Source organism: Macrobrachium rosenbergii, chromosome 58, assembly GCF_040412425.1.
Source record: "Macrobrachium rosenbergii isolate ZJJX-2024 chromosome 58, ASM4041242v1, whole genome shotgun sequence".
Classification (NCBI taxonomy): Eukaryota; Metazoa; Arthropoda; class Malacostraca; order Decapoda; family Palaemonidae; genus Macrobrachium; species Macrobrachium rosenbergii.
The window spans coordinates 14,084,960-14,097,042 of record NC_089798.1 but is presented as its reverse complement, the minus strand read 5'-3'; the positions used below and the strand labels follow the sequence as shown (position 1 = coordinate 14,097,042).

General features: G+C 39.2%; 1 protein-coding gene across 1 annotated transcript in view; it reads right to left on the bottom strand.

Moving 5' to 3' along the window:
* The window catches only part of LOC136837264 (synaptic vesicle glycoprotein 2B-like), a 406,633-nt gene that overhangs the window by 77,970 nt on the left and 316,580 nt on the right, over positions 1 to 12,083 (bottom strand). The window contains 1 exon segment of the mRNA XM_067102003.1: positions 2,094 to 2,253. Coding sequence (XP_066958104.1) covers positions 2,094 to 2,253 — 160 coding nt within the window.

Genomic DNA, 12,083 nt, shown 5'->3' with positions numbered 1-12,083 from the left:
CAAAATAAGCCTACTCCACTAAAAAACCATCACACATAAACATGGAAACAAAAATGTGCTCAATAGGGTGCGTAGCCTACCTCGGGGCAGCGGTTAGATCTGAGGCTGCCGCTACCACGAGGAGGTAAACAATGGATAAAATAAATGAACAGAGAGCACTATCGCCAAGAATAAAATAAATAGCCTAATACAGACTAAAAATAATAAGGAACCCAACCTGGGGGGGGGGTACCTGGACGGGGCATCACCCTCAAAGGCCGACTCATAATAATATGTAAATTTAAAAAAAAAGGGGGCCACCGCAGGAAACCCGCCAGGAAGAGAACCATGGGGCAAAAAATAACATCTATAACGACAAGGAGACAACCCCAACAGAAAAGAACTGATGGGGTCGCCTCATGATCGACATGGTTGGCGGAGGACGCCGTGGCCATAATAAGATCTCAATATTTATAAAAAGACGAGACCAAAACAGCCAAAATATAGAACAAAAACCCCACAATAAGATGGTACTTAACTTGGAGATAGTAAAGCTGCTCGATGACATGGTGAAAGATGAATAAAATCCAAAAAAGACACGAGCACACACAAAAAGAAAAGGTAGCGATCACGTGCTAGAAAATGGAATGTGGTAGGTGGCGCTGGTGTCGCCGAGCTGGCGGGTGTTGGGTGTAGGGGCTGTAACGGCTCACCGCTCTGTTCTGGGGTTTTGATAGGAGAGATCTTTCAGTAAGTCTCCGTGGTAGTGATCTTTCACTCACCCTTCGTTATACCGACGTCTTCCTTGGAGAAGACGCCGATCTGGGGTAGTAACCCCAGCTTTCCTGAAAGCTCTTTTTTCTCTGGTATATCTAGCATTTTATACCTAGAAATTCGTGCTATAATGGAATTTCACCGGCTGACACGGGACTGGACTCAGAAATTAATGTATTCATATATTCAAATAATGCATTTACAAAAAGTGCTTAAGTGATAATGTAAAGCCACTGAGATCCTTGTAATACTGTCTACTTCAATGTTTAAATGAAAACTTATGCACCAAAATGTCAGAGAGATTTTCACATAATTGCTACACCAACTCTGGGGTGTCCTCTACCCTAAAAGAATGGAATGGAATATGTGATTTAGGCACATACAGGGCATTCAGTGCTATAAGAATGAATGAAAATGGAAATTATATAAATAATGAGTTTAAAATAGATATTGCCTATACTACTGAGTTTTGGGTCTTCATTACTTAATGACTTTCATTATCCATCAGGTCAGACACCTGAACTATCTGTTAAGTTGAGGTTCCAGTGTACTGTACAGATATTTCATAAATTGCTCCAAAAGTGATAGCTCTTGATATTTTGTCATATTTTGATGTTATACGAAGGCACATGCTACATGTACAGGCACCTTAATTTAGTCAAGTTTAATAAAGCATTTGAAGCTTTTGGAAGCATGCATGACAAAAGCCACAGTCTGTTTGGTCATCTGCAAACATATTTGTCCTTTTCTAACTGCACGGCTAAGGTCCTTCATGGTCTCCAAGTTTACCCTTGTTTTATTTCTTGAATCTTTACTTATTTACTTTCCATACTTTGAAAAAACATTTTAAAAAGCTTAGTTCTAAAGTTAAGTGCTTGAGATGCCCAGGTGTGCCTGTATATTCCCTTACTGATATGAATGCAATTTTCTTATTGATATCTATTTTCCCTTCCTGTTGAAACTTTTCTTCTGTTTTTTCGGTCTAATTGTGTTTTCTTTTCTTTTACCAACGTTTTGTGCTTTTAGCTAACAAATTTTCACTTGTAAATATAATTTTGGATTATTTTAGCTAAATACATAAAAACTGAATTCAGAATTATGTCAATTGATGTCATTTTCCTGTATTTCTTCCATTACTTGGATTTCCACATGTCTTATATTATTCCATTGATTTCTACTGCTTCCTTTCCTTCCTGCTTTCAATGTTTTTTTATTTCTTTCTCTTACATACATTTTACCCAATAATCTCAATCACGATATCTGATTATACACTCGGTACAACTCCCTATGTTAACATGAAGATTTAGGGAGTAAAGATAAAATCATGCTGGTGAACATACCGTAAATGAGTTGGAAAAAGCTCTGCTCCGAGACAGTCCAAAGCATTGAATCCCATTGTAGACACTGCACCAAACACACACCCTAAGATTAGGTTATCAGTTGAAGATTTCACAAAGTATATCCCAAAGGCTGCAATTCCAGACAGAACCATACTGAATACTGAAAAAAAATTATTGCATTGCACATTACACATCACTGCATTGTGATTAAATCACACATTTTAAAATAATTTTTTTTTTCAAAAATAAAAAACCTATTGTATTTATCATTACCAATCCACACAAGGGTTGCTACTGTACTTACAGTATGCCTTGTGTGGAACATTGTAAAAGGTACAAAGGATTCTTAGCAGTAGCCCTTTGGTCTCAGCTGCACTGCTCTCTACCTTTTACTTTTCAACCTATTCTTTTTGCCCCTTTCAATTTAGTTGTCAAATCCCTTTAACTTTACCATGCTCCAATTTTCACTCTCATTTAAGAACAGATACTTTGGGCAAGTCCTTTGAATCTAGAAAAGTAACTCAGTAGTCTTGTTAGAGCAATTATCATAACAATAATAGTAACAACTGCTCAAAAGTTAGCAAACTGATTTGTAAATTTGTTCTGAGTAATCAAGCAGTTCAAAGATGAATGATACATCTAACCACAACAAGTAGCCCTATCTTATCTGCCCAAATCTGTGAAAGAAAAGGGAGGAAGGCCCTTGAGCAGATACAGAAAGTTTCTTTATGAAACACTGACATGAAAATTTATGCATGACCCACTTTCAGTTAGATGTACTTTGCTTAGAAATTTATCGGTACTAATTAGAATTCCACTTCAGTCTAGGAAAAATGTTGAAAAGGATGATTTCAAACAATTTAGCTTCTTAGGAGTACAGAAAGACATTCTTTTTATTTAAAGTATCCAACATGCGCCTGGTTTAGTTTCCAGAAGCATGGGATTTTTCCATCATTTTATATGCTCTTCTACTAGTCTCCAGCCTGGTTACTATCTACTTATGTATTGTCAAACTGCTCCTAATCCCTTTCTATCAATTGTTCAAAACATCTCAATATTTGAGATCAGTCTATTTTCCTACTACAGTACTACTCTGACCATGAATCTTAGCCATACCTATTCCAAATATCCTCTTTTTCTCAATCAGTGTCCAAATATCTGGTGCAGAGTCTAAAAATGCATAATAAATATTTATAAATACACTTTATGTATACTAATATGGATACTACTGTAACAGGATACTGTTATTTACTTGCAACTGAGCAATATCCTTCCACTTTCTCCAGGTTGTTGCATGAATGAATGTACAAAATTGTGCCATATGGCCTGTCACTGAAACTGGGAAGGCATCCAGTGCTCTCATGCTAATAAAGGCAAGAATTCTCACTGATAATTCTTACTAGAAACCTCATTTATCAAAAACCCACAAACAAGCACATACTAATAAATTTGATTAATTAGAAACAAATTATTTAAATGTTATTAAAATCACAATTTTTTTTAAAAAGCTATAATGGACTCCAATAAGCTTGAAAAATTTACCATGAGATTACTGGTGAAAGCCATACCTTCTTCTGCTGCTCATAATTCAAGAGCAGCTCACCAGAATAAGCTCAACCAACACTTAATCTGTCACAACGAACTCACACTGGTGCACTCCTACCATCTAAAATGACAAATTTTAAATCAATTTGTATTTTTCATAACTAACAAACCCTAAGTCTTACCGTAAAGATTAATTCTCTGGCGCTAGCTGGAGTCTGGTTAAAAATAACACAAGGAATTGGTGGCAACAGGCATCAGCCATTAGGAGAGTAGGAGGAAGCTAAGCAAGCTGCTTTACCCCCACTGTGCATCATCATATCAGTTTCCTTCTAGCCCAGGGGAAAAAAAAAAAAGAAGGGTGGCTTGAGATGGGCCATATATGTTAAGACTGAAGATCTGTTAGGTATGAAAATACAAATTTATTTCATATTTGTATTTGTTCATATACAGAACAAATCTTGGTCTTAATGTAAGGGTGACTTACTCTTGGAGGGAGGATGAGAAAGTCTTGGAACTGACTGGAGGCTTGGACCACCTGGGCTCACTTCTGATAGGAAGGACACAGGAAGGAGTCAAAAGCCTCTGATCTGTTGAGCATAGGTTACTGAACAGCCAGACATCTGGGCTAATAGGTTATGAAATACATATCTACGTTGTGCCTTGATGACGGTAAAGAACTGTTGGAGACAACAAAACTTATGCTAGCCACCAACCTGTTTGTCGTCATTCTCCTCTCCCCTTGGGTGAGAGAGGAATGGAACTTGCTTCTATAAAGAATTTGTACTGTGTAGGAACAAACATATAAAAATTTATAAAATGGAAGCTTGCTCACCTGCTTCTGACCAGTTCCAGCATATGATGGAATTATTCTCTCTACTGCCTGCCAGTAGAGCAGAAAAAGAAAAAGAAAGGAAGAAGAACAGCCATTTCATTTGCTCATTTTCATATCCAACATCATAGTTAAGATACTAAACTGTCTCGCCAGGGGCACTGGATTCAACTTCTCTTTGGAAGATTAAATGCAGAATGCCCTTTTAAAGGGAGCCGTAGAGAAATATGCATATATTCGCAACCAAGCACGTCTCTTTTGTGTCTCCAAGAAGGATTCCCCTGAACAGAGGGTGATCCTTGACCTATCAGCATTGAACAAGCACATTGTTCATCACAGGTTTCGGATGACTACTGTTGCTCAAGTACATTCAGTTATTCCACAAGGGACCTGGACATTTTCTATAGATCTGAAAGAAGCATACTGGCATGTCCCTCTCGCCGTTCCCTTCCGCCCCTTCCTAGGGTTCCAGATAAGGAAGGAAACATACAGGTTCAAAGACATGTCCTTTGGGCTAAACATTGCCCCAAGAGTTTTTACAAAATTTGCAGCAGTAGTTGTCTGAGAACTCAGGCAAGAAGGAATTCAACTGGTAGCCTACCTAGATGATTGGCTAATCTGGAGGCCCACTAGAAAAGAGTACCTACAAAACCTAGGAGCAGTAGTCGACAGACTCCAGAATAAAAATCCTGCATCACATCCAGCAGATGTCTTCAGTGGCTGGGACTTTGTTGGCATACTCTTCACGGCCAGTTGTCTCTTGCCATCAATACTCAAAACAAAATAAAGAAGGACCTCAAAAGGTTCCTTGCACAGCCCAGCACTTCCAGACGGCAATTAGAATGTATGATGGGCATGTTACAGTTCACTCTGTGATAGATGTAATCCTCAGATTGCACTGGAAAATGTAAACAAATTTTGGCTATCGCATGCAAGAAAAAAGATGCGCAATTGGCCTCATCAAAGGAATGAAGAAGTTGGGGAGATACTCTGGCCTTGGACTCAGAAGGGGTCTCTGGCAAAACAGGTCACCCTGACTCCTCTGTCTGTACGAGTAATAATACACACAGATGCCTCCTTGACAGGTTGGGGAGTTCATTGGGAGGATTATCAGGTAGCAGGGAGGTGGTCACCTACTCTGAGGAAATGTCACATCAACTTCCTGGAGCTGATGGTTGTCTATTTGTCTCACAGAAAACTGAAACCTCCAAAAGAGACACACATTTTGTTGGTCCTAGACATGACAGCAATGTCCTGCATCAAGAGATGTGGATCACATTCACCTTCTCTCAATACAGTAATGCTATCCATCCTTCGGATGGCACAAGCAAGGAAGTGGCACTTGTCTGCAATTCACCTCACAGGGTCTCTCAATGTCATAGCAGACTCTCTATCAAGGTAAACGACAGCCTCAACAGAGTGGATGTTAGACAATCACTCTTTTCAAATACGGTGAACCCCCCGTATTTACGTCCTCATGAATCATGGACTTGCCAATTCACAGGATTTTCTGTGGAACATATCTATAAATTATTCGTGAAAAATTCAGCAATTCAGACTTTTTCGTCGAGAAATATTCACTAATTAGTGAATTTTTTTTATTTTCATAACTACATATATTTTTTATCATGAAAAAATTATTTACTAATTTTCAAATATTATTAAGATAAAAAAAAATTCAAATAAATAATAATAATAATAGTCATACTGCAAGATTAAATACAGTAATATGTAATACAGTAAGATGAAATAGTATGGAACTCAAAGACAAAGAGAAACAGATGGTATAACACTGGTTTCCTCCCCTCCATTCAGGGGACCCATTTATCTCAGGTCTCAATTGAAGTCTCTCTCTCTCTCTCTCTCTCTCTCTCTCTCTCTCTCTCTCTCTTACTGAGATGAGAGAATTTTCATGGCATGTTTATTTGTTTTGTATGATAAATAAATGATTTACATAATAAGTACGAATTTTCAAATATTAATAAGATTAATATGATAAAATAATAATAATAATATATAATAATAATAATAATAATAATAATAATAATAATAATATTCTGTAATTACATTTCTATAGTAAGCTATGAAAAATTTTAAACAAACAAATTTCAACCCTGATCTTTTCCTGAGTCTTGGAGCTCAGGGAGAAGGGTGAACCTGTCAAATATGTCAATTACTCAACATTTCTGACCAAGGGTAGACAGATGTTGCCACAATGTGATCAAATCAATTTCTCTTTTTTTCTTCCTTTCTTTTTCTCTCTCCCTCTCTCGCCAAAGAGTAGAATGTGAGAAATAAATAGATAGATAAACAGATACTTAGTTCAGCCTCTCTCTCTCTCTCTCTCTCTCTCTCTCTCTCTCTCTCTCTCTCTCTCTCTCTCTCTCTCTCTCTCTCTCTCTCTCTCTCATGAAAAGATACTGCTAATTTGAGTGTCTATAACAAATTGGTTTTAACACATATGCACGTTAGTGTGTGTGTGCGTGTGTTCGTAGTATTTTAAAAATGCACAGTACACAAAGGTAATACATCTTTGGAAGACAAAAAACAAGCATATAAATTTTGTTGTTGTCAGTCACTTAAAGAGAAATGTATGAACATTCCTCAAGAGATTAAAGAGATAAACTCTCTCTCTCTCTCACTCTTTTGCCTGTGCCAGCACAGCTGGCTGAATATAAATTAGTGGTAACTATTCTCTCTCTTTCTGATTTGGCTGGAAGGGTTAGTATTAAGTATGTACTGTATATATTTTGAGGGTACTAATGTTCAAGATGACTTTGAAATTATATTAATATTAAAATTTCATAGATTAATACAGTAATGTGATAATAATTTAAGGTATACTTGATGTAGGATGATACTTCAAGTATACAGTTGGTATTTGAACTTTCAAGACAGGAAGTCTTAAGTGTTTTTAAGTGTTTAACTAGCATCACCAAAATACAGGGGGTTTACTTAATTACAACACGGTTCATATACCCACCAATTCAGTATGTGTGAACTTTCAACAATCAAGCAACAGCAAGAGATGCTTTTGCAAGATTGGAACAAATGGGAAATACCTTTTCCTCCATTGTTCAGATTTTGAAGGAGAAACAAGGATCTTTTTTCAATGCCCTAAATAACAGCCAAACAGGCACTGGTTGCCAGTACTTTAACAATGGGTGAAGAAAATTCCACTACTGTTTGTGGTTCTATCCCAGACAGTAGGAGGCAAAGCATCCAGAAGACATCCCGTGTTTCTGAGCCGGTCATGTGTGGGATTTTTAGCTTGTCTAATGCAAAAATACTCACCCAACATCACTTGGTACCTAGAAAAGTATGGACATCATTATCATGACAATATGATAAGATCCTTTATGGAATTATAACTGTAATTAAATCCATGCTGAAGCCCAAGTTGAGATAACACATTTTAAATTTTCTTATATACCTTTTTGAAGACAAATGCCTTGCTGTGTAAACCAGAATACATTTTGAAAATATAAAGAACAAAGCAGTTGGTAATAAATTCTAGTATAAAAATCATTACTTCCCTTCATCAGTCTTTTGCACTACTAAAAACCTGCTCCTGCAAGAATTCCAAGCCCACTTGGTCCTTCTGGTGAACAGGCTTCAGTCAACCCCTCAATTCAGTGGACCAAATGCAACCACAACTCATATGCTGCAAAAGGCCATCTTCTTGACTGCTTTAACACTATGAGCTCGTATAAGTGAACTGGGCTCTTTTCGACTGGGACAAGACTTCATGCAAACAGCTGACTATCAATTATTATTGTCCCCTGGCCCATCATTCCTGGCCAAAATGAGCTGTTTAAACAGGAAAAATTTTGATTTGAAACTCAATTTAGCATACAAAACATGTTATGCCTGGTTTGTACAGTTTGGAAGGTTTAGCCAGAGGTCATGGCAAACATCCCACAGGGTCCGATTTTCCACCATTTTCCTAGCACAAACAATTCTCATACCAGAGATGACAATAATTTTAGTGTAAATTAAAAAGGCAGATTCCACATCCGCTAAGTCACATAACAGGAAAACCTTATAAATTTTGTTGGCTTTCTTCAAAAATGTCTCTTTGAAGAAGCCTCTGAATGTAAAGGTGGTCATCAGAGACAGCATTCTTAAAAACATTACTGCCATGAGCTCGAACAAATTCAACTACACTGTGTATCATTACAGTTAGTCCTGACCTCATAGGCACAACAGCAAAAACCAGGGTTTTTGAAAGGTATGCTGACTATCGCTCAGGAAAGGTTTGCAAACCAAACCCAGTATTGTTTAGGTAAGTAGAACTACATCCTAAAAACATAAGTGGTATTTAGTTTATAGTGTTCTGTTACCAAATATAAAGGAATTTGGAATAAAGAATGGGCTTAAACTTATGGCTTGACCATGGATCAGAAATATTTTGGGGTGTTGGGACTGAAACTTGAGAGCTTAAGCCATTTCATCACCTGTCAATTTCTTTGACAAGCTCCTTTGAGGACAAACAGCAGCCATATAAAAAAACAGGTTTTGACGTAGGAAAAAAGGGATTTTGACAAAGGAAAAATCTATTTCTGAGAAGGTCCCGTGTCACCCGGTGAAATTCCATTACAGCACGAATTTCTAGGTATAACCTTGCTAGATATACCAGAGAAAAAGAGCTTTCAGGAAAGCTGGGGTTACTACCCCCAGTCGAGCGTCTTCTAGGAAGACGTCGGGTATAAGGAGGGGTGAGTGAATACCACTACCACGGAAACTTACTCGAAAGATCTCTCCCTATCAAAACCCCGAACAGAGCGGTGAGCCGTTACAGCCCCCACACCAAACACCCGCCAGGAGGCGACACCAGCGCCACCTACCTCATTCCATGCTAGCACTAACCCCAGACTTGGCATGTGCAAGAGGGGGAGTACTAGGTGATTCAGGGAGGGTCACGGGTGACACGGGACCTTCCTCAGAAATAGATTTTTCCTTTGTCAAAATCCCTTTTCTGAGTCCAGTCCCGTGTCAGCCGGTGAAATCGTGATAGAGAATCATGCCAAGGCTGCAACTACCAGGAAAAAGAAATGGGGGTAATCTGAAGAAAAAGGCAAAAGTTTACCAAAATAATTTTAATAACAATCTCTTTCGTGAGCAAGAATATTAAGACTAAGGAATACTAAATCTAAGGCACATCAAAAAACTTAATACTATGAAAGAGTGGGGAGGGTCCCGACACGACGGAGAAGAGGCCCCAAAAAAATCTTAAAATTACTTAAAGCAAGGTGAAACATACAAAATAACTGCAAATATAACCTTAATACTATACACGTAAACTTAGGCTAAACACGTAAGAGACAAAATCAAAAGCATTAACATATACATATATCTGGGGTACATGGAGCCAAATAAAAACTGTCCAGTACCCCACAAGAAAAACAATCATAACATGTCAGATTACACTTTTTCCATCAACAGAGACAAGATACATCAATATGAGGAGCCAGGCAGTGAGGCATAATCAACCAGGGAGAATAAGCAGAAAAGTAAATGAGGCAGGCGGGCGGGGGGGGAAAGGAAAGGACAAGGATATGATTAATTAAGGTGGGGAGATGACACTTCCCACAGCTATGGTAGAAAATTTCAGGGCTTGAGCGATTTTTAAATAGTGGCGTTTAAACACTAGAGGTGATTTCAACCCGTAAATTTAGATAGTTCTGAAAAGTCCATATTATGAAAGTAATTAATGGAAGTAGCAACTGCTCGAATATCATGAACCTTGGGAACTGAATCTGGGTTGGCCTGTTTAATAAAATACAGAATTTGTTGTCTTATAGCATTTAGTGAAAGAGTACCACCTTTCTCCCTGATAAAAAGAGGACCCGACTTACTCTGTGGAGTTCTTAAAAGGTAAGATTTAAGTGTATAAACTGGACATAAAGACTGGTCTTGAGGAAGGGGCACCACCTTCCAAGGAGACCACCTGTCTTGTGGGTCTTCGTTCTTAGCTAAAAATCTAGGGTCAGGGGAAAGGAGGACCTCTCCAGACGGGAGGAAGTTCACAAAATTATCACCTCTAGTGAGAGCCGACAGCTCTGAGATTCTAGCACCTGAAGCCAAGCTAATCAAAATAAAGTCTTCCTTAACAGATCCTGATAAGAGCAATGAAAGTTATCCATCTCTGATGCTAACTTAAGGACGTCATTGAGAAACCACGTAACAGACTGTGGGCGTGATACTGGTCTCAGACGAGCGCATGCTCTGGGGATAGATGAAAAGTAGGAATCTGTAAGGTCGATTTTAAAGCCGTAAAGAAATACTTTCTTTAATGCTGACTTGATTGTGGTAATAGTGGCCGGAGCAAGGCCTTTCTCAAACAGTGATCTAAAGAAAGAAACTCCTAAATTAGCTGTCATGATTTTGGCTTCAGATGCTTTTAGGAAGGAGGCTAATTTTTGACTGCTGAGTCATACTGTCTAATAGTAGAATCTCTTTTATCTGATTCTAAAAACAGAGTGTTGACAGGGTCAATGTTTGCTCCTTTTGGGCTGCGAATTTTATAAAGTCCATAAAACTAGGGCATTCTGAATTCTTGAGGAAGCTGACACAGTCTTGGTTTGTACTGTCTGGGTCAGTATGGGCTTGGGAATCCGAAGACTCCGTAATCCCAGTTCCTGAAGAAGAGGGAACCAATTGCTCTTCGGCCAATAGGGGCTACTAGGGCTGGTTGACCTTTGAATGTCCTGAGTTTGTGTAAAACTTTCAGCAGTAAATTTATTGGGGGAAAAGATAAATTTTCTCCCAATTGTTCCAATCTACTGTCATTGCGTCTATGGCGTACGCCTGAGGGTCCAGGTTGGGGGCCACATAACAGGGGAGCTTGAAGTTGCTCTCCGTTGCGAACAGATCCACTTGGAGGCCCGGAACGGCGGCAAATCCATTTGAAAGATTCCCGTCCAGGGACCACTCCGTCTCCAACGGAGTAGCTCCTGGACAGGGAATCGCCACCACGTTCCGCACCCGCTAGGTGGGTGGCTGACAGGTGCCAGCCGTGCTTGTTCGCCAGGGGAGAAGATAGCAACCATTACTTGGTTTACTCGGCCTGATTTGGAGCCGCCCTGTTGATGCAATGAACTACCACTGCGCTGTCCAATACCAACCTGATATGAATCCGGTTGGGGCGGATTTTCTTCAGAGTTAGAAAGACCGCCATAGCTTCCAGGGTGTTTATATGGAACTGCTGAAACATTGTGGACCACGTTCCTTGTACTTTTGTTTTGGTGAATATCCCCCAGCCGCTTAGGGAAGCGTCTGTGTGAACAACTAGTGCCGGAGGGGGAAATTGAAGCGGAACTGTTTTGGACAGGCCTCTGACTGTGGCCCAAGGCCGCAGTCTTGTCTTTAAGATTTGAGGAATGGAGGAGACCTTGTCTCTGAGCTTGACATTGGCTCGACTCCGCCACACTCTGTTTATGTCTTTTAATTTCGCTTTTAAGAGCAGGTTTGTCACTGAGGCAAATTGAAGAGACCCAAGGACCCTTTCTTGGGATCGGCGGGATGCTGATTGATTTTTGAGAAATCTCCTGGTGAGAGATGCTATCTCTTTCCTCTTGGGAGGCGGGAGGACAGCGTGTGAGATGACAGATCCC